A 26365-nucleotide genomic window follows, 5' to 3' on the forward strand; every position below is an offset into this window, starting at 1 on the left:
TTTTAACACAGTGGACCAGATGTATAATCTTATAAGTCTGTTGCAGCATACTTGCCTGTGACTACATTAAGTCATGTCATGCCCTGAGGAGTAAAGCCTCTTGCAAAGCTTAATGTACAGTTTATTTAACCTTGTTTGTTTGCTTGTTCATTTGTTTGTTTAGACACAGTGTTGCTGTGTAGTTCAGGCTGCCTTTGAACTTGAAGTGATCCTCCTGCCCAGCTTCCCCAGTGCTGGGAGTATAGACATGCCTGGCTTGTGCAGTATAATTTTAAATTGAACCTAATATAAATCTAATTCATTGAACTGGTTTGTTCTTTTCAGTCTATTTGAGATTCATTTGTTACTCTTCTGTAATTCCCAGAAGGTTGTACATTTAAGAATATTGCTTCTGGGGCTGGGGATTTAGCTCAGCGGCATAAATGCCTGCCTTGTAAGCCAGCAGTCGTGAGTTCGATCCCTGGTACCGATAAAAAGGAAAAAGACAAAAAAAAAAAAAGAATATTGCTTCTGGGCCTAGGGATTTAGCTCAGCGGCATAAGCGCCTGCCTTGCAAGCAAGCAGTCATGAGTTCGATCCCTGGTACCCATAAAAAGGAAAAAAAAAAAAAGAATATTGCTTCTTTGACTATAAACTTTTGACTTTTGTATGTGTGTGTGATGCTGCAGATTGAAGCCAAAGCTTCAAGCATGCAGAGCAGAAGCTCTCATTGATAAATTACATCCCTACCCCTAAACTATATACTTAACAGTCAGCCACATTTCCCCTGGGGGAAAGGAGACTATATCCATCCAAGAAAATTGTTATGTTAGAAAACTCAGATTAAATTATTGCTCCAGTATGTTGTTTAATACTATGTTTTTGTCTTCAAGTAAGTGACATAGGAGACCGATTCAATATAAAAGGCTACCAGTATGCCTGCGTTTAGGCCCAGGAATCTGTCCTCATTTTCTTTTAATCATTGCTCTCCAGAGTGCAGTAGAAAATTTCCAGCTACTCTTCTTATACAGTGACACGTCTGCTTAGGAAAGTAAAGATTTAGAAACTGAGAATAATTTTGATACAAGTCTCTACAGCTCCTGCAGCTTGACCACTTCTCCCTTTTGTTCAAATTGTTGCAAAAATGGAGTTTCAGAGTGATTTATCCTGGCACACATAGGAAGTTAGGGGCAGAGCTGGAATTTCAGACTTAGATCTTCTGGCTCCCCACGAAGTTTTCTTTTCCTATTACATACCATGTTTCCTGTGGGAATTAGAAGACAGCCATTGTAGCAAAACAACTTCCATATTTTCATTGAGGATCATCTATCAGCAATGTCTCATTTACTTTAATCACAATTTCAACATTTGTTTAACATGTTTGAATGATACGAAAATGTTTTAAGAAAGTCAAGGATCATCAAATTAACAGAATTTCTTATTAATACTTTATGTGAAGTTGGTCAGTTTTTGGTTATGCTTCAGCTTAAATTCAGTTCCTACTTTAGCAAGTTGATACAACTTTATGTTATGCAATATTTAGCTTATATCTGGATCCTCCTTTCCTTGTTATAGACTTGTTGGGTGAAGTATAACCTTAAAAATCTGGAGTTTTTGTTTTGTATTTTTTATGAAGGGATTTTTGCATGTGGATCTAGGCTAAATGCCTCTGAGTATCTGAAGCCATTTGTAATGAACTTGACTTTTTATGTACTTATTTTCCAGGTCAAGAGCAATCTGAATCCAAATGCAAAGGAGTTTGTTCCTGGGGTGAAGTACTAAAATATTTGAGTAGACGGGGCCCTCTTTTGGTGGATGTAGCACAATTTCCACACTGTGAAGGCAGTATTAGAAGACTTAATTGTAAAAGCTCTCTTGTCACTGTGTTACACTTATGCATTGCCAAAGTTTTTGTTAGTCTTGCATGCTTAATAAAAGTGCTGAGACTGTTATTAAGTAAAAAGCTGTCAACCCTTACTGAATATAGAATTGGCCCCATGGCTTAATGTACAGACAGCGAGGAAAGAAGCACCAGTCAAGTTGTGACAAAGCACCAAATTAAATGAACTCTGAATCTTACAGAATTGTCATCTTTGAGGCTAAACTTGTCCCTTAGGGTTAACTAACACTTGTTACTGTCTACACTTTGTAGAAATCAGTTATTTAAATTACATTCCAGATTTCTCAGTTGCATTTTCTCCTTAGCAATCCTTCTCCCTCAGGATTCATCTGATGTGAGTTGGAGGCTAGCCTCACCTTCATAGTGAGTTCAAGCCAGGCTAAACCATATATAACCAGACCTTTTCTCTAAAAAACAAAACATAAATTTTTCTGAAAAATGTCTTTTAATTTGAAATAATTTTGTGTCTTTAGTGACTGAGGTAACAAGCTGATAATAGAGCTAATCTTGGCTTTTCTCATATTTTACCATGTAAGAAATACTGAATTCTTCTAATGGTACATTTGAGGAGTATGTGAATTGGGAATCTTGTCTTTTGAGGATTCACCTTGTCACAGCCATACCTGTGTGAAGCCTAATTTGGGACAAACACCAGCCTATAATCCAGTTGAACAAATAGATTGTTACATGATTTGAATGGTGCTTTTCCTTGCTTTGTTAACCATCATGACAGTGGTCTGCAGCACAACTTTTCTTTTTAACAAAGCTAGAACAGTTTTGGCTTCTTAAACTTCATATTTGGGTAGATTAAGCTGCCATACGTGTTCAGTGTGAATAGTGTTTAAGTTGAAAATATTGTAAAAAAATTATATTTTTTCAAAAATATTTAAAAAAATAAAATAATAGTAGATCTGAATTGATGTGTTTATTGGTGCCAGACTACAGAACTCTAATACAAATCATGTTCATTGGAATCCATAGTACTAAGTATATTGCTTTGCATGTATCTTTCCACAGAACACTAGTGAAATAAAACCAACCACCCTATGTTAGCTTTTTGTTGCCTGAGAATGCAGTGTAAGGGCAGTTGTAGATAGCCATGTTAGGAAAATGGGGGGGGGGGGGGGAGCCTAGGCATACAGGTATGTGTCACCACACCTGACCCTTTTAATTCAGTTTTTAATAGCAACCTTAATAAATAAATAGTTGATTGGGGGGGTTATGTTTTGTTTTGTTTTGTTTTTCCTGTACTGGAAAATGAGCTACATTCTCAGCCTTTCTTTTTTTTAGACAGAGTCTTTGCTGTGTAATTCATGCTGGCCTTGAACTCACTATGTAGCGTATGTAGCCCAGGCTGGCTTTAGACTCAAAGCAATCCTCCTGCTTCAGCCTCCTGAATGCTGGAATTATAAGCATGTGCCACCCCTCCTGGCCTAGATACTAAAGTTTAAACCCAGGGTCGTCTTACTACTGTGTGACCTCCTCAGCCTTTTGTTACTTTTATTTTGAGATTAGTTTCCCAAGCTAGGCTCAAACTTAAGATCCTCCTGTTTCAGCTTCAAAGAGTGCTATGAATACAGGTGTGTACCATGTCTGGCAATAGGTGGGTGGCCAACCTGTGCTACAAAGTGAACTCAAGGCCAGCCTGAATTACATAATGAGACCCTGTCTCAAAAAGACAAAAAAAAAAAAAAAAAAAAAACCAAAAAGGAATGAATTTGAAATATTCCTCTGTATTACAAACAGAGAAATAGTGGTCAAGCCAGACAACTATGTTTTTTGTAAAGAATGGGGCTGTAGGCCCCACTAGATCTCACAATGATCTCCTGCCTCAGCCTCTGGATGCTAAAATTACAGGCATGTGCCACCATGTCAGGCCTGTAATAGGTGAGTTTTTAAAAGAAGTCCTGTGGGGCTGGGGAATTTAGCTCAGTGGCATAAGCGCCTGCCTTGCAAGCAGGCAGTTGAGAGTTTGATCCCTGGTACCGATAAAAAGCAAAAAAAAGTCCTGAAATAGACAATCACACTTGACTTTTTTTTAAAGCTATGATTCAACCTTCAGTCCTCTCTCTGTTCTCTAATAGCTGTGGATCAAAAGTGGCACATTCAGGGCATGGTTGAGCATGCCTGTAATCCTAGTATTTGAGAGGCTGAGGCAGGTGGATTGCTGAGAGTTGGGCTACATGGTGAGTTTGAGGCCAGTTTTAAAAACTGTTTGAGAGATCCCTCAGGTTCATAAGCGTGATGATTGGGTGCTCATGCTCCATGCATGACATGTGCCTCCTTTGAACCTTGTTACGACCTTGGCACATTACCCATCTGATGTGGAAAAAAAAAAAAAAAGTATTGAGTGTTTTATTTTGTGATACAGGGCTTCTAACATGCTAGGCAAATTGGGTGGCCATCCCATGTAGCATTTTAGATTTCAAACAGAGATTTAACCAAAAAAGTATACAAATATTCCAGAATCTGACAAAAGATTTCAGAATCCTTCAGTAAGGAATATATACCTTACAATAAGAATTATCTACCTCCAGATATTGTGTGATTATTATTATACATCAAATACTGAAGACAGTCCTGACACACAGAATGTCCTGTGTGATTGGTGTTATTATTAAAAGTCTAGAGTAGGGGTTGTGAGCTCAGTGGTACAGCGTGTGCTTTCCATGCTTGAGGTCCCAAGTTCAGTTCCCAGTACTATCGAAGAAAGTACCCTTTGGCATCCTAGCTATTTAGAAAGTTGATCCAAGAGGATCACAGATTCAGACTTCGTGTAAATTTTTTTTTTAAGTTGGACTCTGGTTCAGTAGTCTTAGTCCAATCTCCAGTGCTTAAAAAAACAAAAAGGCTCATCCTCACAACTTTTTGTCCACCTAGAAGAACATGCACGTTGAAACCACTTTAAGTTTAGAGCACACTCTGCATCCGGCATTCCTGGTGGACATGCCAGGTTTCACTATCATCACCTGCATATATTTGAAACCCTAGGGATAAGTGATCATCTCATCTGGGCTTGTGCTGGCATAGTTTGAAGGTTACCAAAGTCATCCTGCTTCAGACAACTAAGTTTTATTATCTTCACTGAAACAGGACAACATATAGGAAAGGATATTTCCATTTTGCTGTGTCAGGATTTGTTGGCCTTTTCCATGTCAAATGTCAGTATTCAGCATACTGGAGTGTACATGATTAGCTGGTGGACTGTAGTTGGACTACATTGTGCTCAGATACTTGGGAAAAATCAGTCTTTCACAAATGTCACTACTTAGTAGGCAATGTAAATTGGGGAAGTTTCTAATTATAAAATCACTAAGGAATTGTACCTAGAAGCCGTATATTTTTGCCCAGTCCACCTACCCCTTAAGGACACATTAGAGAGGTCACAAAAATGGAAACTCAGTAGTTGAGGCTTTCTTTTGAGACAATGTTTTGATTATTCAGCCATCCCACAAAGTCATCAGCATATCCTACCTTTCTCAGAAGGAACTTTTCAGACTTTGGTGCACACAGATGCAGCTTCTGTATTTTCTGGTGTGTCTTCTAGAACTGGTGGCTTGTTTTTTGACTTCAGAGATAATCCTTTGAAGACTGGGCAGATGGGGATGTATTTTAGAAAGGCAATCTTTTTGACTATGTCCATCCCAATGGGGAAGTCGTAACTCTTCAGGCTGGCAGACGTCTCACTGTTGGCGTGGGCCCCAGCTTTCCATTGTAACAGGCCTCGTTCCTCAGGGCTCCCTGGAAAAAGACAGTGGAGTCATTTACCAAGGCCAGCAAGCCTTTCTCCCTGTAATTTGATCCTAGGGCAGACTTCAGTAATTTAAAAATTTTTTTCTCTGGTGCTGGAGATTGAACCCAGGACCTCACAAATCCTAGGTATGTCCTCTACCACTGAACTGCACCCATATCCTTACAGTGGCTGACCCAGGTGTGGTGGTGCTAGTTTGTAATCCCAGGGTTCTGGGAAGCTGTGGTGGGAGAATTGCAAATTCTACTAGTCAAGCCCAGGGAATTTAAGATCCTGTCTGAAAAAATAAAAAGGGCTAGAAATGTGGCTCAGGGTAAGGCATACATTCAGTCTTCATGGGGAGGGGTGGTTTTCTGACTTTCCTGCAAGTTAAGTGCTGATCCATGGTTAAGGACTGGGTTTTGCGCCAGCCAGACCTGAATTTGAATGCAGGTTGTCTGACCTTGGTAAGTAATTTGACCACTGAGCTTTGTGTCCTTCCTCAAAGCAGATTAAAGGGCTACTTAAGATTACGTGGTATGACATAGATGATTGCTGAAGCTCAGTTTGGCTGCAGGTGAGTGACATGAAAGACAGCCAGGTAGTTCCAGGAGGTTATACAGCTGCCTGCTCAAAGGCCCTTTATCTTCCTAGATTCTCTAGGCACCAAAGCTGCCATTTCACTGTCTCAGAACCACAAGCTGGACTGTTAAAGCCATAGCCTGACTCTAAAAAGGGAAGGTAAGTGTTGTGTTGAGTTGCTAGCCATCTATCCAAGGGACAGCTAATGCCAAAATGCTCTTGTCTAACCAGACAGCATGGCACATGTCAGAAGTTTAAACCCATGGACAGAGTCATAGCTCTAGCATGGCCCCTGCCTGGCAAGCATGAGGTCCTGAGTTTTGATTCCCTCCTAGTACTCCCTAAAAAAAAAGTCTAGGGGCTGGGGATTTAGCTCAGTGGCATAAGTGCCTGCCTTGCAAGCAGGCAGTCGTGAGTTCGATACCGATAAAAAGGAAAAAGAAAAAAAAAAAGTCTTAAGCCCAATCTGGGAAACTTAGTGACTTGGTGAGACCCTGATGTAGGAACTACGTAGTTCAAGGCCAGCCTGGACTGCATGACAGGACTCTGTCTCAAAAACAAAATGTCATCTGAAGAATCTAAGGAGCTTTGGGTCTCATCCTCCATCCCAAGTCTGAACACAGGCCCTGATTACTTTCTCTGCCAACCTCAACCCTCAGAGCTTCAGAGAGGCAGGCAAAAGCTGTGATTTTGTTCCAGCTGATAAGCAGCTGAGGGTGGAGGACCACCAAACTTGGTGTTCCACTCCCCTCTGTCCCTATGCGATGCTGCCGTTAGTTTATGAAGCTTCCCCAGGCAGCAGCCAAGATCCCCTGGAACCCTTCACAGAGGCTCTGTGACACTGTGGGTGGTACATAGCCAGGGCCTGTGTCGGACATTAACTTAAGATTTGTGCTGTCTTAACTTTTGAGACTGACTTTGTGGTCATAGTTTTTGTTTTTAGTTTTGGGGGGTAGTTTTGTTTGAGACAGGTCTCATCGTAGTTGAGGCTAGTGTTGAACTCGAAGTGATCCTAAGTTGGCCTTCTGAATGCTGTGATTATGAGCTTTCTCCATGTGGTCATATGTTTTAAGGGTGGGTGAAATGAGATACTTAGCTCCATGTCTAATTCGTGCTTTTTTTTTTTTTTTTTTTTTTTTTGTCTTTCGTTTTTATCGGTACCGGGGATCAAACTCACAACTGCCTGCTTGCAAGGCAGGCGCTTATGCCGCTGAGCTAAATCCCCAGCCCCTTAATTCATGCTTATTATAGTGCCTGATGACATGATTTTTTGTACTTTTTTTTTTTTTTTTTTGGTACCGTGGATCAAACTCATGACCTCCCGCTTGCCAGGTAGGTGCTTATGTCACTGAGCTGAATCCCTGGCCCTGTTTTTTATACGCTTACTGGGTGGGCACATGTGTATTTGGTATACCACAGACTATCATACACAATCCCTTCAAAATGCTCCATTACCAAAGGTACATGTTGGAATTTATTATCCAACATGGTAGTCTGATATATTTGGAATAGATTTTACCAACAAACTGATGAGTTTATATCTGACTACGCCATAAAAGCAAAGATAACCTTCAACACAGTGCCAGTCAAAAAATGGTAAAGAGCTGGACATGGTGGCACATGCCTATAATCCCAGCACCTGAGAGGTCGAGGCAGGAGGATCACCATGAGTTCGAGGCCAGTCAACTATACAGTGAGACCCTGTCTCCAAAAAAAAAAATAATTAAAAAAGAAATGATAGACCAGGGGTTTAGCTCAGCGGCATAAGTGCCTGCTTGGCAAACATGAGGTCATGAGTTTGATCCCAGCACCAAAAAAATAAAGTAAATGATAAAGGGAGCCAAGCATGATGGTGCACACCTGCATTCCAGCTGAAACAGGAGGGTCACAGGTTCAAGGCTAGCCTGGACAATTTAGCCAGACCCTGTCTCAAAAAGGAATAAGGATGTAGCTCAGAGGTAGATCACTTGCCTAGTATGCTTGAGACCCTGGACAGACACACACACTGGAAAAGAGATTTCATAGGACCCAGAAATAACTCCTGGCCTCACCCACTCCAAGACCTACAAGACATGTCTGTGCCTCTTTTGCTATAACTGGCAGGCACTCCAGCAGCCCACCTGCTCCTACAGGGCCTGCCTGGCCTCAGACCTGGCCATATACCCAACTCAGTGGCCATCTGATGGACTGCATATGAGTCAAATCTCTTTCTGTGCTACCCTTGTAAGACTGATCCATACCTGGCACTGTGTTGTCCAATATGAAAGCAAGGCATCCACCCACAAACATCTCTGTGGTCAACAACACTGTCAGAATTTGGTCTACTTCAAGAATACCTGTGGAAGGAAAGGGCCGGCATTTAGCTCAGGGCATAAGTGTTTGCCTGGCAAGCGCTAGGTCATGAGCTGACCATGAGGGAACTGCACAAAGCCCTGGCTTTCAAGTTTCTCTTCACCTCTGTCCCTCCCATCTTTGGCTCAAATACCGGTTCTGCCAGCTGCTAGTTGTTGCCTTGCTAGTTGTCATGCCAAGTGGAAATGACAATAGTATCAGTTTCATGGAGCTTTTTTGAGAATTACATAGCATATGTCAAAAACTGCTCCAAACCTGTCCACAGAAAGTGTGTTAATAAAGGTCAGCTAACAATGAGTCTCTCCCATACAAAGGTCCAGGGTTGGAAAGGATTTGTAGCTCTACCTGTATGAAGCTTCGGAGGGACTGGGCTGTGCTGGGGTCGACCAAAGGCTTTGTGAATACTAACTAAGCAGGCTCTCCACCGCTGAACTACACATCCCCAGCCCACAACCCCACCCCAACCCCAACCTTTGGGACTAAACAGCAAGCACCTGTGTTGATGGCGCCGGGGTTAGAATCCAAGTAATTAGGCAACATAAGCCCGAAAAACATGGAAAAGCCCAGCACAAATAGGTTGCGGGAGGAGTTCATGTCCACAAACTGCAGGTTGGACAGCCCCACGGCAGTAATCATCCCTGCAGGGGCAAGAAAACACAGACACCTCAAGGCCGAGGGAGTCCCACGACTGAGTGAGCCGTGCAGCGCACTCGGGGCCGCGCCAGGCACTCACCGAAGAGGGTGCAGAACATGCCCCCCAGAATGGGGTCGGGGAGCGAGGCGAACAGGGCGGTGAATTTGCCGATGGCGCCCAGGACCAGCATGATAACCGCACCATACTGCACCACGCGGCGGCTGCCCACCTGCCGGAAGCCAGTGGCGGGGCTACGACCCGGGACGGGATGGGGGGGTTTGTGCTAGGGGTCGGGCCTGCTCAAACACAGGGTTGAGCTAGGCCAGGACCGGGTGGGGGGAGTGAGGTTGGTTTGGGGTCTTGCCAGTGGTGGACGGGATTTTGTGCTGCCCTGGCACCTTGGTAATCCCTAGCACGCCGATATTGGGACTCGATGAGGTGGACCCGTTGCCTGTGCCCAACAGTCCTGCGATAATGCAGCAGATGCCTTCGGTGAAGATGCCCCTGTAATAAAAGGACCAGCAGGGGCTTAGTCTAGCCCTTCACAGGCTGTAACCTCCCATCACCCTGTTACACTTCCTGCCCCGGGGTGGGGGGGTTATGAGCTGTCACTATGGTGTGAAAAGTCCCCACCCCAGGCCACAAGCAGATCTGGAAACTAGGAGCCCTGGTACAGATACTGGTCCCAGTTTCCTGGCACTTATGCCTCTGGGCAATTGGACTTGAATGTCCTCATCCGTGCAGCGGAGAAGCCGGGGAGTGGAGCCTGGCTGCGGCTGTTGGATTGCCTGAGAGAAGGCACAGGGAGAGCTGGGCACAAGGAAGGCTGTTGAGGCCTGTGGTTTCCCTCCTCAACCACTCCCAAAACTCAGCATGATGAGTCCTTGTTCAACTAGCAAGGAAAACAAGGTCTGGACGTGTGAGGGGCTTGGCCACCCAAGTCTGCCCCTCTTGGCTCTCAAGCCCATCCCTGCATCTGCTTCCTGAGTGACCCCTCCAGCGGGTTGGCAGCTGAGGTGGGCAGGTGAGCATACCTATTGATAGCATGAACTGGCGGGGGTGGTGCACCAGCCAGCCGGGCACAAGCATAGTAATCACCGATGGACTCGATGATACCTGCCAGTGTGGCACTGAACATTCCCAGGACAGCAGCCATGGTCACTGTGGGCACGCCCCACTGACCTGGAGGTGGAGGCAAGAAGATGGATACAGCAAGGAGCTTGTGGAGGATTGGGAATGGACAGGGCAATCCTTGAGGGGGAGATGAGCTGGTGGTGGCGAGGCCTCAAGCTGGGGTAGGAGCCGTGGAATTACGGGAACTTACTTGGGTATTGAGAGGTTCGGGGCTGGAGTGAGGCTTTGTCTGAGATTTCACTACTCTTCTTGGCATATTATGTGTCTGTCAGTACAGGGACACTGGCACATGCCTGTAATCCCAGCACTCTGAGAGGCTGAAGCAGGAGGGTTACAAGTTTCATCACAGCCTGAGCAATTTAGCGATTTAGTGAGACTATCTTAAAATAAAAAAGGGCCAGGACATAGCTTAGTACAAAGACCTTAGGTTCTGTCTAGGTGTGTGTGTGGAGGGGGGTTGGTTAGCGCTAGTTGGAGCTAGTTGTAGTCATCAGATGAATTGGGGTCACCAAGGATTTCACAAGTGTCCAGTCAGGGCTAGAGGGGCCCAAGTAAGGGTGCTTACAGGGATAGGGGATGCGGACCCAGGGTGAAATAGTTATGATGTCCCCACGGGCATCAGTTCGTGCCTGGAAGCCATAATCTGTCGGATCCACGGGCAGCACATCGGTCAGCGTCAGCACATAGCAGAGTAGCCACACAGTCATAATGGCCAGTACAATCTGAAGCAGGGGTTGAGGGGTAGCTGCGGGCGCTGCCCTGTCTCCATCCAGGCTACCCACTCTTACCTCAGCCCGGCCCAGCCTTAGCCCCTGCTGCATTCAGATCCAGTGCCGACACCCACTCCAGCTCTGACTAGGACTGCATCTCTGCTCCGGCTCCCGTGCTGTCTCTGCCTTTGCCCTCCCCTTGGCCCTGGGCATAGGTTTAAGCCCTCACCTAAGCCCTGCCCTAGTCCCAGCCCCAGCAACCGGTCAGCTCCTCACAGGAAACATCTTGAAGATCTGGATGCGGAAGAAAGTGAGGCCCTTGCCCCAGCGATATCCAGGCAGCAGGAAGGTGACATTGCGCAGGTACTGGGAGAAGAGGACGATCAGGAGAATAGAGCTGGGGGCAGAAGTACCAGGAGGAGGCAGCTGGCATCCAGGCGGGGGCAGGAGCCAGGACCACGGGGAAAACATATGGAGGAGTGGGGCAGAAGAGGCTGGGGCTGGGGTTGGGGCTGGGAAGGAACCAGGCCTGGTGCCTGCTCACCAAGCTGAGATGCCCCAGTGGGAGCCAGCTCGGTCGCCAGCAGCTTGGAAGACGGAGAGGCCAATGAGGGAGACAGTGGGGGTGACTGTGAGAGGCCCAATGTAGTTGAGGAGGGCCCCAGGTAGCCCCATCAGCCCAATCACCACCTCCACTAGGCTGGACACCATGATTGCACCCTGGATCTAGAAGGGCAAAGTCAGCCATAAGTTACCATGTAAAGACCATGACCTGGCCAAGAGCAGGTCTTAGACTGCCTCCAGTCCTCCCAGCTCATCACCCATCCAGTGCCCTCCTTGGCCCCTGGCCCTTCGACCTACCTCTCGAATCCGTGGGTGCCAGATATGAGAGGTGTTCAGAGGCAGACTCCAGTTACCATAGATCTCCTCTGGGGCAGAGAGGGACGCACAGATGGAAGACAGGGAGAGAAAAATGCTGCCATGAATACACACTGCTGTCTGCAGGCTCCAGAGCCTCCCCGCTCTCTTCCAACTCCAAACTCCCAGATGGGCGCACCTTCTGGCGGGCATTTCCACTTCTCCAGGGCCAGGATGGCTTTGGCTGGAACTAGAAATGCCAAGGCACTGGCCTGGAACAGGGGCAGCCTAGAGGAGAGGTGTAGGGTGGCAGAGGTGGCAGAGCATTAGAGACGGGCGGAGACAGAGGTACGTGGGCAGCAGTGAAGCAGACAGAGGTCACTGAGCCTCCAGTAGGACAGGCCAGACGCAAAGACAAACCCTTCCCCTAGCTCAGAACTGTCCTTTCCTTCCTGCAGAGAACAACTCTGGCAGGGAAAAGAGCGGCCCTGTGCACAGAGAGTGACCCATAAGAGGAGGAAACGGGGCATGGTAGCACTCTCTGGGAGGCAGAGAAAAGAGAATCTCAAGTTCAAGTCCAGCCTGGATAATTTAGAGGTTTAGTGATGCAGTAAGACTGTGTCTCAAATTAAAACACACACACACACACACACACAATTTTTTTGGAGGGAAGTCTCACTATGTATTGCACGCAGGCCTTGAACTCATTATGTAGTCCAGGCTGGCCTCACTAAGTCTCTAATTGTCCAGACTGGGCTCTAAATTTTAAAAATTAATTTAATTTGTTATATTTTATTTTTGAGACAGGACTTCACTATGTAGATCAGGCTGGCCTTGAGCTCACTTTGTAGCCCAGGCTGGCCTCCTCCTGCCTCAGCCTCCAAGTGCTGGGATTACAGATGTGCACCAGCTAAATTTTTGGTAGACATAATGATCACATTCATCAGAGGAAACTTGTTCCTGTATGATGCACCTTGACTCTTCTTTTTCTTTTCTCCATTCCCCTCCCCTCTCTCCAGACCTTCCCCCCTCCTTATTTACACAAGCTTTTTTTCCCTTCCTTTCCTTGTTTCCATTTTTCTTTTCTTTTCCTTTTGGCTTCCTCCCCTCCCCATCCTTTCTTCCCCTTCCCATTTGAACATTGTCTTCCTGCTTCCCAATATCTATCATCTATTTTGGTCCTTTTTTATGCTTTTTTTTTCTCATACAAGAGAAACAATCTGATATTTAAACATATGTGTCAGATTTGTTTCAGTTATAAGTATGATTGCAAGGCGCATCCATTTACCTCAAGATGTCTCAAGTTTATCCTTGATGGCAGAGTATACTCTATTGTGCATGAACGCCACATTTTCTTTACCCAGTGGGCACTAATTTGTGATTCTACCTCAGCATCCCAGAATGCTGGAGTACAAATGTATGCCACCATATCCAGGTTAGTTGGAGTTTTTTCCCCTCATAAAAGCCCTCTGAACAAGACTACTTGATCCTGCCGTTGCTGTGTGGATTACAGGGTGCCTGCGCACACCTGCGATCCGGAGTAGGAAAGGGGTGGCTCACCGGATGCCCAGTGTGGTCTGGATGAGAGTGGTGACACCCACACATGTGAAGATGGTGCCAATGAGTTGACTGACCATGTGCTGGTCGCGGCCCACACACAGCGCCTCAGCTAGGAGGAAGGGCACAGCGATGGTGCCACTGAAGCAGGTCAGGTAATGCTGGGGGTGGCGCGAGAGGAGAGTGTCTGAGGCAGAGCCCACAGAGCACCCACAGAAACAGGGGCACTCAAGGTCCTCATGCCTGCCTGCTAGTTGGCCTGGAGCCGGGCCACCCTGGCGTGCACCCAGCCATACCACACGCCCTGTGGGGATTCCCAGAGAGCCAACGCTCACCCTCTGCGGGGACACTAGTTCCTCCCAAGTTTTCCTGGCCCTCCTCCCTGTCCCCATGCAGCCCTTTCTCAGGCCCCACCGCCCTCTTCCCCGCCCTGCTCTGTGACAGTCACTGTGCTGACCTGAGGCTTTTCTTCCTCTTACCGAAGATAACTTTGTTGGGTAGGGAAGGGTGATGTCCCTGGGGTGTGCCAGGGTGGGGTGCTGGGGATGGCCCACCTGGAAGCCCAGCAGGATGCACAGGTACCAGGGAGGCACGTCCTCGATCTTGTACAACATGTCAAATTTGGGTTCTGTGGGCAGGGGCATTTGTGGGGTCCTGGTGGAAGCCCCTGCGGAGCCCTGGGGATCCTGCTGGGGAGCAGAGAAAAGCCATACCGGCAGGCATCATTGTCCCAGCATCACTCAGGTGGCCTGAGTGGCACCTCAGAGTGAGGTCCACACTGGGGTCCCCATCTGTTCCCACTGTCCATCCGCCTAGTTGTCACTGGGCTGTCACTGGGCGCCACTTCCCTTGCTTCCTGCCGGCTGAAAGTGCCTGGAGCCCTCAGCCCCCACCCATGGGAATGGAGCCTAAATCAGAGGCACCAAGAGGGTGCCAGACAGCAGATAAACCCTCTCTGTCCCACCAGCTGCCGCCGAGAGGTCCTTGTGGTGTCACTTCAGAAGCTGGGCCCCTACTCTCCAAGCTCAAGTCAGCCAGTCCCAAAGCTAAAGCCCCCCTCACCTCCACCTCTGCCGCATTTTCTATTTGCCTCATCTGCCGTGGGACTGTCACTGTAACCCATTCATCAAGATTTGTCTCTGCTCCCCAGAGAGGCTGTCCGGCCCCTTAGCCCCCACTCACTGCGCCTCCCCTCCCTCCGGTCCCCTGGCACCTGTGTCTGGTCCTTCGGGTGCTCCTGAGCCCTCATCTTTGTGGCAAAAATCTGAGAAGCTCCTGAGGAGAAGAGAGATGACTTTACAAAGGCCAAGGAGGACTTTACTCCACACACCAGACATTGTTCCAAGTAAATCTATAACCAGGTCCCTGGCTCCGGATTGGATTGCTGGATTGCGAAAGGGGGACCTGACACAGAGGTGAGGCATTAACTAGTTGCAGTGGTGAAGGCTACCTGAGCCTCTGCCATGTTTGCTTCCTGGGCACACGAGCCTGGCACAAGACTTGTCCTTGTTAGCAAGGGACAGAATCAAGTGGGGAGGAGAGGACAGTCTTAAAACTTTACCCTGCCCTGAGCAAGGTGGGAAGAAAAGGATGGTACATGGGCGCTGGTTTGGTTTTGTTTTGGTACACACAGGCTTGTCCTGTCACTGTCCACAGAAGGCCCTTCCCTTCTTAATAACAAGTTAGCCCTTATCATGATCGCAATAACCATTCTGCTATTGCGGACCGTCCTATGCAGGCCACAGTATGTCTGTATATGCATCGTCATGCATTACCCTTGGTGCTGGCTGATATTAACCCTTTTAATGACAGCCAAGGAAAGATTTAGGAGCATAATCTGACTGAGGCCACACAGGTAGCCAGGGTTCGGATCAGCAGTCCTAAAATTCCGCTTTGCCTCTTCCACCATTCACTGCTTAGTGCAGCCCTTGCTCTCCTTGTGTGTGGACAAGGATTCCTTTCCTCTCCCAGCTGGGAGCTGACTGTTTGTGTGACCCAGTGCAAATGAGAAGAGGGCCCTTATTCCAAAAATATTTTGAATTTTTAAAATACCAACAAGAAACGGCATGGTGGCACACGCCTGTAATCTCAGCACTCAGGAGGCTGAGGCAGGAGGATTGCTGGAGGTTCAAGGTTGGCCTGAGATACACAGTGAGTTCAAGACCAGCCTAAACTATATTGTGGGATTCTGTCTCCAAAAACAACACAAACCAAACCAAACCAAAACAAAATAACTATAGCAACAGCAGAGCTTTAAACTCAGCATGAGGCCTTTCTAAGAACCATTCCCCCGCACATCCATGTCACAAAGCCCGGGAAGCTGGTTCTGTGCCTGGCCTGTGTCTCCTCCCAGCATACCTGCTGCTTGGCCTGGCCCAAGGGCCTGAAAACAGACTGTCTGAGAGGGTCCTGGGGGTTTAGGGACCTGAGAAGCTCAGGCTTCTCAGTAGATGAAGGCAAAGCCTGGGATCCCCATCTGCTGCTCTCTGGGCTGCACCAGCTCTGGCACCCCGGGGTCCACCTACATCTGGTTTGCTGAGCCCAGGGTCAGGCCCAGCCCAGAGGTTTCATAAGCAGCACCACTCTCCAGGTAGACAGCAGCTTCAGGGCACAGCCTGAATCTTGTTGGCTGTTTGTCCATCTGTCTGCTCCTTTTCCTCTTGGCTTTTGATCTTGGATTCATTTAACTCCTTAGCACTTGGCTCCCCACCAGCTTCCTACCAGCTCCCGCCAGGGCTCCACAGAGGGCTGTGGAGATGCCCCACCCCCACAGACTCAGCTCCAAGGATACTGAAATCAACCCAAACCTCACCACCGCACCTTCGAGGTTGGGAAGGTGCGGGCGTCCAGATGCACAGTCACCAAGGAGACCCACAGCATTCAAACTCTGATGCAGTATCTTCACAGACAGAGGCCACACAGGTCCTTGTCACAGGTTTGCTGCAAGTTCAAGGTTGGCCTGTCCGGGCAAGTCCACACCTCACACTCCTGAGGACTCAGCCGGTTCCTTTGGCCCTGGCCTTCCTGGTGCCGGAAGCTTCTTTCCTTAGGGTGAAGGCCAAGGAAGGAGGGGCCACAGGCAGATCCTGGAACGGGCATGGGATGTGGGGGGTGGAGGTCCAGGACAGCCCCCAGGGCAGCTGGAGTGGTCCAGGCCTCCTAGGTACACTGCATTCCGGTAGCAGCATAATCAACTAATAAGATCTGAATCCCCTCCCAGCCCTGCCACTCCTCAGCCTGAAATCTGACCTGTCTCTTATTGTCTAAATCTCTTATTGTCTAAACCTCATTTCTGTCAAATCAGATTACTTTTTTTTTTAACACTTGATCTTAACCAAAAGGCCAAAATGCAAAATTTTGTTATTGTTCAGACAAGATCTTGCTCTGTAATTCAGGCTGGTTTTGAATTCACTATTTGGAAGTTCTCTTGCCTCAGCCTTTGGAGTGCTGGAATTATAGGCTGTACCTCCCAATGCCCATTTAACGTTATTTTTCTGTGAATGTTTTATAGAGTAAAATCTTGAGTACAACATGTGTGAAACTATAATCAACCAATAAGATTATAAGTTTTATAGATAACCAAGTTAATTTAGAAATATTATAGGAGCCTGGTGTGGTAGCTCATGCCTATAATTCCAATCTTAGAGAGGCTGAGGCAGGAGGATCACTGTGAGTTCAAGGCCACCTTGGGCTACAATATATATATATAATTATAAAATAGTATATATATACATACATAATAGGGACTCAGGGCTGGGCCCTCGAGAGGTCCATATAGAGGATAAATGTGGCAGGAGGCGAATTCATTGATACTAGGTGGCCGTCAGGTGGGTCAGATGATACCAACTATAGTATAATTTCAAATTACTGCTTATCCCTTAGGGGAGGCATGGAGGCCTGATCATTGCATCTTTATCTTCAGGCCTGGTCTTTAGACACACCTCGATGACAATTTTGATGTCTATTTTTTTTCACTGACTTCCTTGGTATCCCAGCCTCTCTTTGCCGTAATATTAATTTTTACCTAATTTAACTGTCTATAATAAAGTCAGTGTCTGGTTCGTTTACATCTTACTACTGGTTCTATGAGGCCCTGGGAGGGCCATCATTACTTGAGGAAGTACTTGGTGAACATGATGAGATCCAGGCTCCAGCTTTGAGGGGGGCAGCCTCAATTCCTGTCGTAGGATAACTGTTCCCACTGTGTTTGGGAGTTGATCTCAAATCTGGAATCTGAGGTGGCTGCAGACTTAACCAATGACTTGAGCTGGGAGATAGGTCAGTGGCATAGTGCCTGCCTGGTAAGCACAAGGTTGTGAGTTTGGTACCCCTCCAAAAAAAAAAAAATGACTTGAAGCATCTAGGCATTCTTTCAGGGGGTTGTAAAAGCTGGCTATCAGATGTCCTTCTTTTACTCTTATCTTGGTGGCCACAATCTTGAAGGGAGATGAGATAGGCTATGCAAATTGAATATTAAACCTTGTAACACTGACACTCCCAGAGTGCCGAGCATGCTTGCTTGTAGATCTGAGTAGAGATCTGTCCCAAAGTTTTAATGTAATAAAGGAAAAGGGCATGTGAGGTAGGAGTGATATAGAGGAATGAAACTCCCAATCTACTATGTCTGGTATAAAATCAAAGAATGAATTTTAGGAACAACGGAGGTTAAGAGCAGAACATATTTATTGAGAGAAAGATTCTGACATAGAGACAGAAGGGGTTGCGAGTGGGTTGCCAAAGACACTGTCTTTCCTAGGGACTTTTACAGAGTAAATTCATGAGGTTAGATGGGGGGAAATGGGAATTTGCAAGGTGGGCAAATGGCCGGAATGTGGTCAACAAATAAGGTTAATTGCTCAGGTAAAACTGATTAAATTAGGAGCAAATGGGGGAGCCAGTCACTACAAAGCAGGCATGCTTAACAGCAGGGGCTCTTCCTGTAGGCGGCAGGATGCTGACTCCTGACTTCCTCAGGGTGATACAGGACTATCTGGACTGTCCATCCTTAGGATGTGGTTTTATTTGCTTTGCCTTTTGTCTTGAGATTTGGCAACAGCAGGAGGTGATTGTCTCTTCCAAGGCTGTAAGGTATCTGAACTTCTCCTCTGGCCCTCTTGAGGGCCCAGCCCTGTCTGACAGCCTACACTATTTCTAATTAACTCAGCTGCCTGTAACAGAAGGATCACCATGAGTTTAAAGCCAACCTGGGCTATTGTGAGTTCAAGGCCAGACTAAATTACATAAGATCCTGTCTCAAAGAAAGCAAACGAACATGGTGTCTTTACCTTCCTTTGTCTCCCTTATTACCTCTTCCCACCCTGTGACAAGAGCCTTAGTGGATCAGAGACACTCAGGAAGGAAACTAGATTGTAGCAGTTCTGGACCATGTGGGGTCCTTTTCTCTTGGGTAAGGTCCCTGGCCAGAAGAATTGTAGGAAAGAGCAGAATGAGAGACCATAGGCTGATTCAGCTGGTTCCAGAAACGCTGCCCTGTCCTGTGCTGGGTGGACACCCGTGCGCGCAGCCGTAACAGCTGGATCAGAGTTGGAGCGCAGAGTGAAGGGAGCAGCGGAGATAGTAACAAGGACACAGATGTTAGGAGTGGCCGCCAGGTGGCTGCCTAAAATTTTCCTTCCCAGTGAATCTGAGGACCTGGGCTGTCCCTGTGCTTATAAATTGCTTCCATATCAGCTTTAGAGCTGACACACTTTCTCAACTATGGTCTCTTACATATGAGGAGTTGTCAAAATGTGTATTGGGCCCTCTCAAAGCAGGATATTAGCAGAAACACCAATATGAGAACCTCCAGCCCCTCCAACAGCTTTTGCAGAGAGACATCAAGTCACCGGGTTTTATTTGAATCCAAAGAGGAAAGTCTTGTCCCTCCCCGGCTCCAGTGCCCTGGGTGGAGGAGGGACAAAGGAGACAGCTCTAAACCAGCTTCCCCCCACCCCTCAACTCCCGCTGAAAAGATTCAGGGGAGGTCCAGCTGCCCTTCAGCGCCAGGAGGAGTTGTGGACTAGAGCTCTTCCCTGGTGACTGGTGCCTCTGTCGAGCAAGATCCCTGGGCGCCCCCACACAGCAATGCCTCCACAGCTTCTCGGCCTTGCTGGTGGGCTTCATAGATCTCGTCTTCCCCAAAGTCTCCCAGGTACTGCAAGCACGTTCTGGAGAGCCTAAGGGAGACCAGCAGGAGCCTCAGACTGCCCAGCCCACAGGCAGGGGGGCAACCAAGGCCTCAGTCCTCTCCCACTGCCTCATTACCTGTTGGGCCAGGGGCCTCCTGTGACCATCACTCTGATGCTTGGCTCTGGTCCATTGCTAAGCCCTGGGCCTATGAGTCGTTTCATTTGGTTTACTTCTTGGACCCCATAGCTGGTGGCGTGGGAAGGGAAGGTATAGCATTGGTGGTAGTCCTGCCACAAAGGGACCTGTTTCTACACCAAGCTGGGGACACTGGGTACTCGCCGAGCGCAGGGAGGGAAAGTCCAAGCTTCCCCAGTGACCTTTCTGCTGGCCATCGGCACACCCAGTTGCTCCCAGTTCCAGAGTCTGGACTTCATCCCAGCCAGTGCCCTCAGGCCCGAGCCCTCCCTGAAGTGTGGCTATGAGGTGGCTGGGAGGCTGGGGGTCTGTCCCCACCAGGGGACGCCTGTTCCTGCTCCTGGAGGAAAGAGGCAGGGCCCAGATAGACAACTCACTCCTGCCAAGTCTGGGAGCAGCTTCGGTCCAGCACATCCATGTATTCTGACTCACTGAGCTCCTGTGGCCCCCTGGAGTCTGGGGTCTGAAGCTTGGCCTCTGCCTTTGCCAAATGTTGCCACATCTGGAACAAGGAGAGCTGAGGTGTGGGGAGAGGGGGAGAGGGGGAGCCCAAGTCTCTAGGGGAAGACAAAGCAGTTTGAACAGGAAGCACCTGTGAGGCAGGCTGCAGGCCCCGCCCCAGGTGCCGAAAGCTGGGACTGGGCCAGTGGAGGCAGGGTCCACTTCTCTGGGTTGAGGAGGGAAGTGCTGAGGTGGGATGTTGGGCCTGGGCATGGGGTCCCTCCTCAGGGCACACTTGCTCAGTAGCATAAACTAATTAATTAATTTATTATTTTGTGTGTGTGTGGTTCTGGGAATTGAACTTGCAACATTGCGCTTGCCAGGCAGGCGCCTATGCTGCTGAGCTAAGTCCCCAGCCCTTAATTATTTTTGAGACAGGGTCTCACTGTATAGTGCAGGCTGGCACTTTGTAACCCAGGCTGGCTTTGAACTCACAGTGATCCTCCTGCCTCAGCCTCCCCAGTGCTGGGATTACAGGTATGAAGCACCATGTCCAGTTAGAAGAGTCTAAAAGAGGACATGTGAATGATTCCCTGGTGTGTCAAAATACTGTGCTGCCCCAGATCATCTGCTCTCTGTTGGGCAGATGAACTAGGCGAGACAGAAGCTGAGGGGTGGCAGTGGAGGGAGGGGGTGACAGTATCATGGAAGTCTCTCTCTGGGGCTCAGTGCTGTTTGGGAGTTGAGGATCGAGGACCAGTGGTGCAATCCAAAGTAGACAAACAGGCCTGGCTCAGGTAGGATCTGACAGGGGCCAGGGGACCCCAGAGGGGAAAGACTCACCTGGTAGGCTACGGCCTTGCAGGCATCACAGCGCAGGTGAGCAGGCATGTGGGCCGAGTATTTTTCCTCCTCATCCAGATGTGGAGCAGAGGCAGAGAGGAAGGCCCTATCCCCGAGCCCCTCTGGGACAGCCCAGGCTCCCAAAAGCAGCAACAGTGACAGCCTCATGGTCGCTGGAACCAGCTCAGTGAGCACAGGCTGTGGGTGGGCACGGATGTGTGTGTATGCGTGCCGTGGGGCCACCTCTGGCCCAGACCAATGGGGAACTGACACCTCACCCCTCTTCTAGGGCCCCGGAGATGCCACGTGTGCTCTTTCTCTAGCGGGACCAGGCTTTAGGCAACTCAGCCCCATTTTGCGGTAGGGAACAATGAGGGTTGGGTCCACATGCAGGGCTCCATGAGCTGTGATCTGGCCAAGTGCTGAGCACCCCACAGGAGAAGGTGGTTGGTTACTGTCATCTTTAGTCTGCCCCAAAGGACATGAAGACTGAGAAATGACAGATCCCTCAGCTAGAGGACCCATGTTGAGACTGGAACCCAAGTGTGATTAACCCCCAAAACGCACTGGCCAAGAAGCCACCAGGAAGAACTCAGCCTGGGGCTCCCTCCCTGGGAGGCAAGTTCACCAAGGCAGGGAGGCTAGTGGGGGAGGCACCCATGTCCCCTTCCAGGGCTGCAGGGTCTCCTCCACCAGGCCATGGCTAGGCATGGAAGGGTATCAGCAAGGGTGCTAAGTGGCCACAGTAGGAAATTAGGCACATTACACTAGTCATGTCAGCCACCACGGCTCATGGTCAGCCATTTATTGCACACCAGGGTGAGGTGAGGAGTGGCCCCAACACCCGAGATGTCCAACTTATTCAGACTCATAGTTCTCCTCAACAGCTTTCAGTCCAGGGGACATGGACTCTAAGGCACCCAGGTCCAAGGAAGGCACTGATTCCCATTCCTGATGCTATTGCTGCTAATGGAAACTATCTCGTCCCAAATGTATCACATCATATCCTGGTCCAGCAAGGCCCTGTCTGCCCTTTCCAGCTCAGAACCACAGACTCCATGCAGACCTCCTTCCTCATCATGCAGATTTCCCTTAGCGCTCTCAGCCTTTCTCAGAAGTCCCTGGAATCTCAGGAGCACAGGTTTGGTTCCATATTCTCCTGTGCTGGGTCAGTCTGCAGGGCCAGCCCCTCTCTGAGCATTGTTGCTACAAGGAAGTGAACCCAGCTGAGAGCTCAGACCCTTCTGTCCTACTGTGCCTTATCCCTGCTACAATCAGCCTTAACCTACCCTCAGTCACCCACAGGGGCCAAGAGGCTCCCCTTGAAACAACCACCCCCACTTCCTTTCTTCCTCTTTTAAATCCTACCTGGTGATTCAGTTTAACTGCCCCCACTACCTGGGTGGGAGCAGCTGAAGCCACATCCCTAAAACGAGCCAGCACAGCCTTCAGGAAAAGCCAGAGACGGGATAGAGGGGAGGGGAGGGGAGGGAGCTAGGCTCCCCACTGAGGACCACAGCCACCCGGGCTCCCTTCACCCCAGCCCTCTCACTCGGGGTTCCAAGCCTGACTGGACGGCCCATCCTATGTTACTACCTTGCTTCCCCTTTGCCTGCTGTCCCCACAGCTCTCTTTCTCAGACCCAACCTGGCCTGGAGGCTGCACTGGCCACTGGCCTACCAGGCCAGAGCTCAGCTCTTCTTCCAAACAATGGATTTCATAGAGTCCCCCAGACACACACACACCACACACACACACACACACACACACACACACACACACACACACCTGCAAAGGGCCCACTGGTCTGCTCCACATCAACGGATCCCATTTTCAGGGAGACAGACAGCCTACCACCTCTGGGGCAGCCTGGTGCCTGCTTCTCCCCTTCCCGCTGCCGAGGGAACTTCAGCACCTCCTGGGCCGGCTCCTCACTTTTTCATATTTGCTTGCCTGCATACACAAACACACCAAACCTGGGAATACCTGGGAATTCCTGGGAAAGGGATACATTTTGGGGGTAGGAAGTAGGGAGCCACTTACTGAACTTCACCTCCATCAATCTCTGATACACTGCTGAAGCTCACTTCCGGTCTGACACTAGCTGGGGAGGATCAAAGAGGTGATTGGAGGAGAGAGCAGGGGCGTGGGAACCAGAACCTCAATGCCTTCTAAGAGCCCCAACCTTGGGATCAGGCGCTGCTTGGACCTCACAAAGGAGCCACTGAGCGCTTGCCAGGCTGGGGGGAACCCGAGCTGGAGGGTGGGGCACAGAAAAGCAAGGATGGGGCGGGGCTGGGGGTCCCGCTCAAAGGCAGGTAGTACATCCCGTCTAGGGGCGCAGCCTCAGAGGACCAAGGTAGCTGGGGACCACCGAGGGCCGGCGGGCCCGGGGATGGTGGCAGTGCGAGGCCAGGCATGGGCCCATAGACGGGTGGGTAGAGGCCAGGCCCCATGGCCAGCGGGGTGTAGACGTGGCGGCGCAGCCCCGGAGACGCGGGGGGCAGCAGCACCTCGACGTACTGCCCGCTCTCAGGGTCGAAGAGCAGCCGTAGCCTCGGCTGCCGCGGCGCCTCCACAAAATAGTAGCGGCCGCTCTCCGGGTCCACCAGAACCTTCCCCGGGTGCGAAGCCCCGGGCAGCCTCCGAATCCCCTGGGCGGGGCCTTGCCTGCACCGGTCCGTGGGAGGCGCCGAGGCGGCGCGCGGCTGGGGCGGCAGGGGCGCCGGGATGGCAGCTGCGGGCTCGGGCGCCAGCGCGGGTATCTCCAGGTTGGGTGCCTTCCCGGGGCTGGAGGTGGAGCGCGCCCGAGGAGAGCCTGCGCGTGGCGGCTGGGGTCCTGGCGGCGCTCTGGGGGACCGCCGCGGGGAGGTGCGAGCGCCGCCCAGGGGGCTGGTCCGACCCTCGCCTTCGGGGACCAGGCGCGAAGCCTCGGCGCCGGCGTTCTCTCGGCGGGTACGGGGCGCTTGCACTGCCGGGGTTCTCTCCGGCCGCCGGCCCGAGGCCAGAGCACCCGGCAGGCGGATCTCAGTGCGCGCAAAGGGTTTCGCTGTGCTGTTTTCTGCCCTCCGCCGCAAGACCCCGTTGGGTTGCAAGGCGTCCTGGGTACCTGGGTCGAGGGACGGCTCCGGGGACTCGTAGGGGTGCGGCACGACTGGCAAAAAGTCTTTAAGAAAAACAGAGGTGTAATGAGCCGGAGCGGGGGACCCCTGCGCCTGGAACTCTCGCGTCTGCGATAGGCCGCCCTCCCCGCAAGGGTCCGCGGGAGGAGCAGGCTTTCCTGAGCCTGAGCTTCCTGCGGGGAAGCCGGGCGCGTAGGTGGTTTTCAGAATCTTGCGCACATCTCGCGGCCGCGGAATGGCCACGCGCTGGCGTTCGATGACCGCTTCTCCACAGCCCAAGACCCCTGGGCGCCCGTCGGTGTCGGGGGTGCTGAGGAGGTGACTGCGGGACGGCTCGGGTGCATCTGCCTCTGGTGACCGCTGATTGCCCCGGAAGGCAAAATCTGGCAATTCCTTCGCTGGCAGGCCCTGCACCTCTGTTAGCTGTGGGGTTCCAGGTGTAGATGGCGTAGGCGGCTCCAACTCCTGAGCTACGCCATTCATAACTTCCCGCCTAAATACTATCGAGGAGCCCTGTGCACTGGGTCCCCGGGTCTCCTGGCGCGATGGGCTTCGCGTTCCAATAGGACAGTCTGGCTCGTCCCTTGGGCACACTGCTGGTGGGGACCGACTCTTGCCCCGCCCCACGGTGCGCGGTACTGCTAGAGGCGAGCTCTTCCACTGGAAAGGAACTTCGGGGGATGGGCTCCTTGCTCTCGCACCACCCTGAGTCCACTGGGAGGGAGTTTGTGGGGAAGGGCTGCTCCTGCTGACGGGTTCCTCGAGGGCTGGATTCCGATTTTCCCACGCGGAAGATGCTTCGCAGAACGGAGGACTACTCACCCTCCAGACAGTCCGATTCCCCGGGGACAGGTTCTGAGGGGACGGGCAGTGAGGATCTTTCACGGTTCCATTAGCGGTCTGGCTCGGCGGAGATGGGCTTTTAGGCCTCTTAGCTCTACTGGGAACTTCCCAGGGGACTCTGGACTCCAAAGACGGGCTCCGTTCCCTCGGGACGATTCGACCTGGTGTCTCTTGGGGTAACTGAGTCTTGGGTCGCTGGCTGAGTGCCTCCTGGATCTTCTCCTCTGATTGCAAAAAGATGCTGGAACTAACAGGACCCAGCGGCTCGGTCCCAGGCGCAGGCTTGTCGCGCCGAATGGCGCGCTCTCGGAGGCTGGGCCAAGGCCTTGGGGCTCTAGCGGGCCCTGAACTCTCTTGTGCGCGGGGTGGCCAAGATCGGTTGCTGCGGACTGTTTCTCCAGTCTTAGGTTCTTTCCGCTCCGTGGGCCTAACGATGGCGCTACTTGGAGCTTGGGTCGCAGGACCCAGCTTTCTGGCTAGCACCGTCTGCACAAGGCCGGCTGCAACCTGCAGGCGGCTCAGCGACTCGTCCAGGGAGCCGGTGCGCAGGAGCAGCCGGGGGCGCTGCTTGCAGGCTTCTCTCGGGGGACTCGGGGGTCGAGGGCGTAGCTCGATCTGACGCTTGGGCACTGTTCGCGACCTAACTGGCGCAGTGCGCTCCTCCAGCGCCACCTCCACGCACTCAAGCTGAGCGGAGGAGGCGGAACTCGGCCCGCTGGGACGCAGCTCCAGGTAGGTAGCCCAGCGAGCTCCGCCGTCGGGGGCCGAGGGCAGCGGTGGGGCGGGGACCGGAGACGCTGTCCTCGGCGGAGAGGGGCTGAATGACGGTGCCGAGAGCTGTTGTGCTATCCCATCCTCCGTGTCCGAGCAGCGGCTGAACAGGGGCCCGGCGCCGAAGATGACTTCCATTTCCCCCGACGGCAGCACGCGCAGCTGGGGCTGGGGCGGTGGCGTGCCGGAGCCCAGGCCTCGCGGGAAACCCGAGCCGGTCCAAGGCTGCTGATGGCTATTCTGGGCACTGACGGACAGGCGAGGCTGCGCACCCGCCCCCCGCTCGGGGGCCACCCAGGGCCAGTCTGCCCAAGCTGCGTCTGACCCTGTGTCCGGGGGCGCGGGAGAACCCGGCGCTGTGTGGTAGGAGCCCGACGAACCCGAGGAGTCTTGGCGCCGTGCGGGGACTGCGGGCAGCCGCCTTGGGAGCCCAGGCCGGGCCGGCGGGACGAGTGCGGTCAGCATGGTGGGCCGGACACCGCGCTCTACCTCCCTCACAGTGCCTCCGCTGGTGGCGCCCGCTCTGTCCCCGCCCCGCTGGAGACGCCGTGGGGTCAGAATGCCTTAAAGCGGCCGCATCCACTC

At 50.9% G+C, this 26365-nt stretch overlaps 4 protein-coding genes and 1 non-coding gene across 12 annotated transcripts in view; 2 read left to right on the forward strand and 3 right to left on the reverse strand.

The window, feature by feature from the left end:
- Paip2 (poly(A) binding protein interacting protein 2) overlaps window positions 1-2795 on the forward strand; it is an 18243-nt gene extending 15448 nt beyond the window's left edge. For all 5 annotated transcript variants that reach the window (XM_003477433.5, XM_013140982.3, XM_013140985.3 and 2 more), the window contains one exon: window positions 1705-2795. In XM_003477433.5, the coding sequence (XP_003477481.1) occupies window positions 1705-1761 (57 nt within the window). In that variant the 3' untranslated portion in view covers window positions 1762-2795. The remainder of the gene's footprint in view (window positions 1-1704) is intronic.
- Window positions 938-16451, reverse strand: Slc23a1 (solute carrier family 23 member 1). 3 transcript variants are annotated; one of them, XM_013140979.3, is made up of 16 exons: window positions 16257-16451; window positions 14650-14711; window positions 13991-14122; window positions 13440-13597; window positions 12079-12167; window positions 11883-11950; window positions 11566-11747; window positions 11298-11418; window positions 10877-11033; window positions 10212-10359; window positions 9576-9681; window positions 9277-9406; window positions 9038-9181; window positions 8432-8527; window positions 5354-5620; window positions 938-1243 (listed from the first exon to the last, which is right to left on the reverse strand). In XM_013140979.3, the coding sequence occupies exons 2-15, from the start codon at window positions 14683-14685 to the stop codon at window positions 5373-5375; spliced, it is 1815 nt and encodes a 604-aa protein (XP_012996433.1). In that variant the 5' UTR covers window positions 14686-14711; window positions 16257-16451; the 3' UTR covers window positions 938-1243; window positions 5354-5372. The 3 variants fall into 3 exon arrangements, with proteins under 3 accessions (XP_012996433.1, XP_012996432.1, XP_003477195.2); XM_013140978.3 differs by having other exon boundaries at window positions 13991-14125; XM_003477147.4 differs by lacking the exon at window positions 16257-16451 and having other exon boundaries at window positions 13991-14125; window positions 14650-14783.
- On the forward strand, window positions 4102-4204 carry LOC111753757 (small nucleolar RNA U13). Its single transcript, XR_002788545.1, has one exon. It is a non-coding gene; the product is annotated as a small nucleolar RNA U13 (small nucleolar RNA).
- A 2822-nt stretch (window positions 16452-19273) lies between the features above and the next one.
- Window positions 19274-21213, reverse strand: Mzb1 (marginal zone B and B1 cell specific protein). The gene is made up of 4 exons (XM_003477442.3): window positions 21045-21213; window positions 20138-20262; window positions 19701-19811; window positions 19274-19612 (listed from the first exon to the last, which is right to left on the reverse strand). The coding sequence occupies exons 1-4, from the start codon at window positions 21210-21212 to the stop codon at window positions 19456-19458; spliced, it is 561 nt and encodes a 186-aa protein (XP_003477490.1). The 5' UTR covers window position 21213; the 3' UTR covers window positions 19274-19455.
- On the reverse strand, window positions 19778-26345 carry Prob1 (proline rich basic protein 1). 2 transcript variants are annotated; one of them, XM_063232181.1, is made up of 4 exons: window positions 23088-26345; window positions 21045-21242; window positions 20138-20277; window positions 19778-19811 (listed from the first exon to the last, which is right to left on the reverse strand). In XM_063232181.1, the coding sequence occupies exon 1, from the start codon at window positions 26243-26245 to the stop codon at window positions 23255-23257; it is 2991 nt and encodes a 996-aa protein (XP_063088251.1). In that variant the 5' UTR covers window positions 26246-26345; the 3' UTR covers window positions 19778-19811; window positions 20138-20277; window positions 21045-21242; window positions 23088-23254. The 2 variants fall into 2 exon arrangements, with proteins under 2 accessions (XP_063088251.1, XP_063088250.1); XM_063232180.1 differs by lacking the exons at window positions 19778-19811; window positions 20138-20277; window positions 21045-21242 and adding an exon at window positions 21819-22997.
- Window positions 26346-26365: the final 20 nt, after the last annotated feature.

This window comes from Cavia porcellus, unplaced genomic scaffold, assembly GCF_034190915.1.
Source record: "Cavia porcellus strain 051 isolate PalLab524CR breed Dunkin Hartley unplaced genomic scaffold, mCavPor4.1 scaffold_21, whole genome shotgun sequence".
Classification (NCBI taxonomy): domain Eukaryota; kingdom Metazoa; phylum Chordata; class Mammalia; order Rodentia; family Caviidae; genus Cavia; species Cavia porcellus.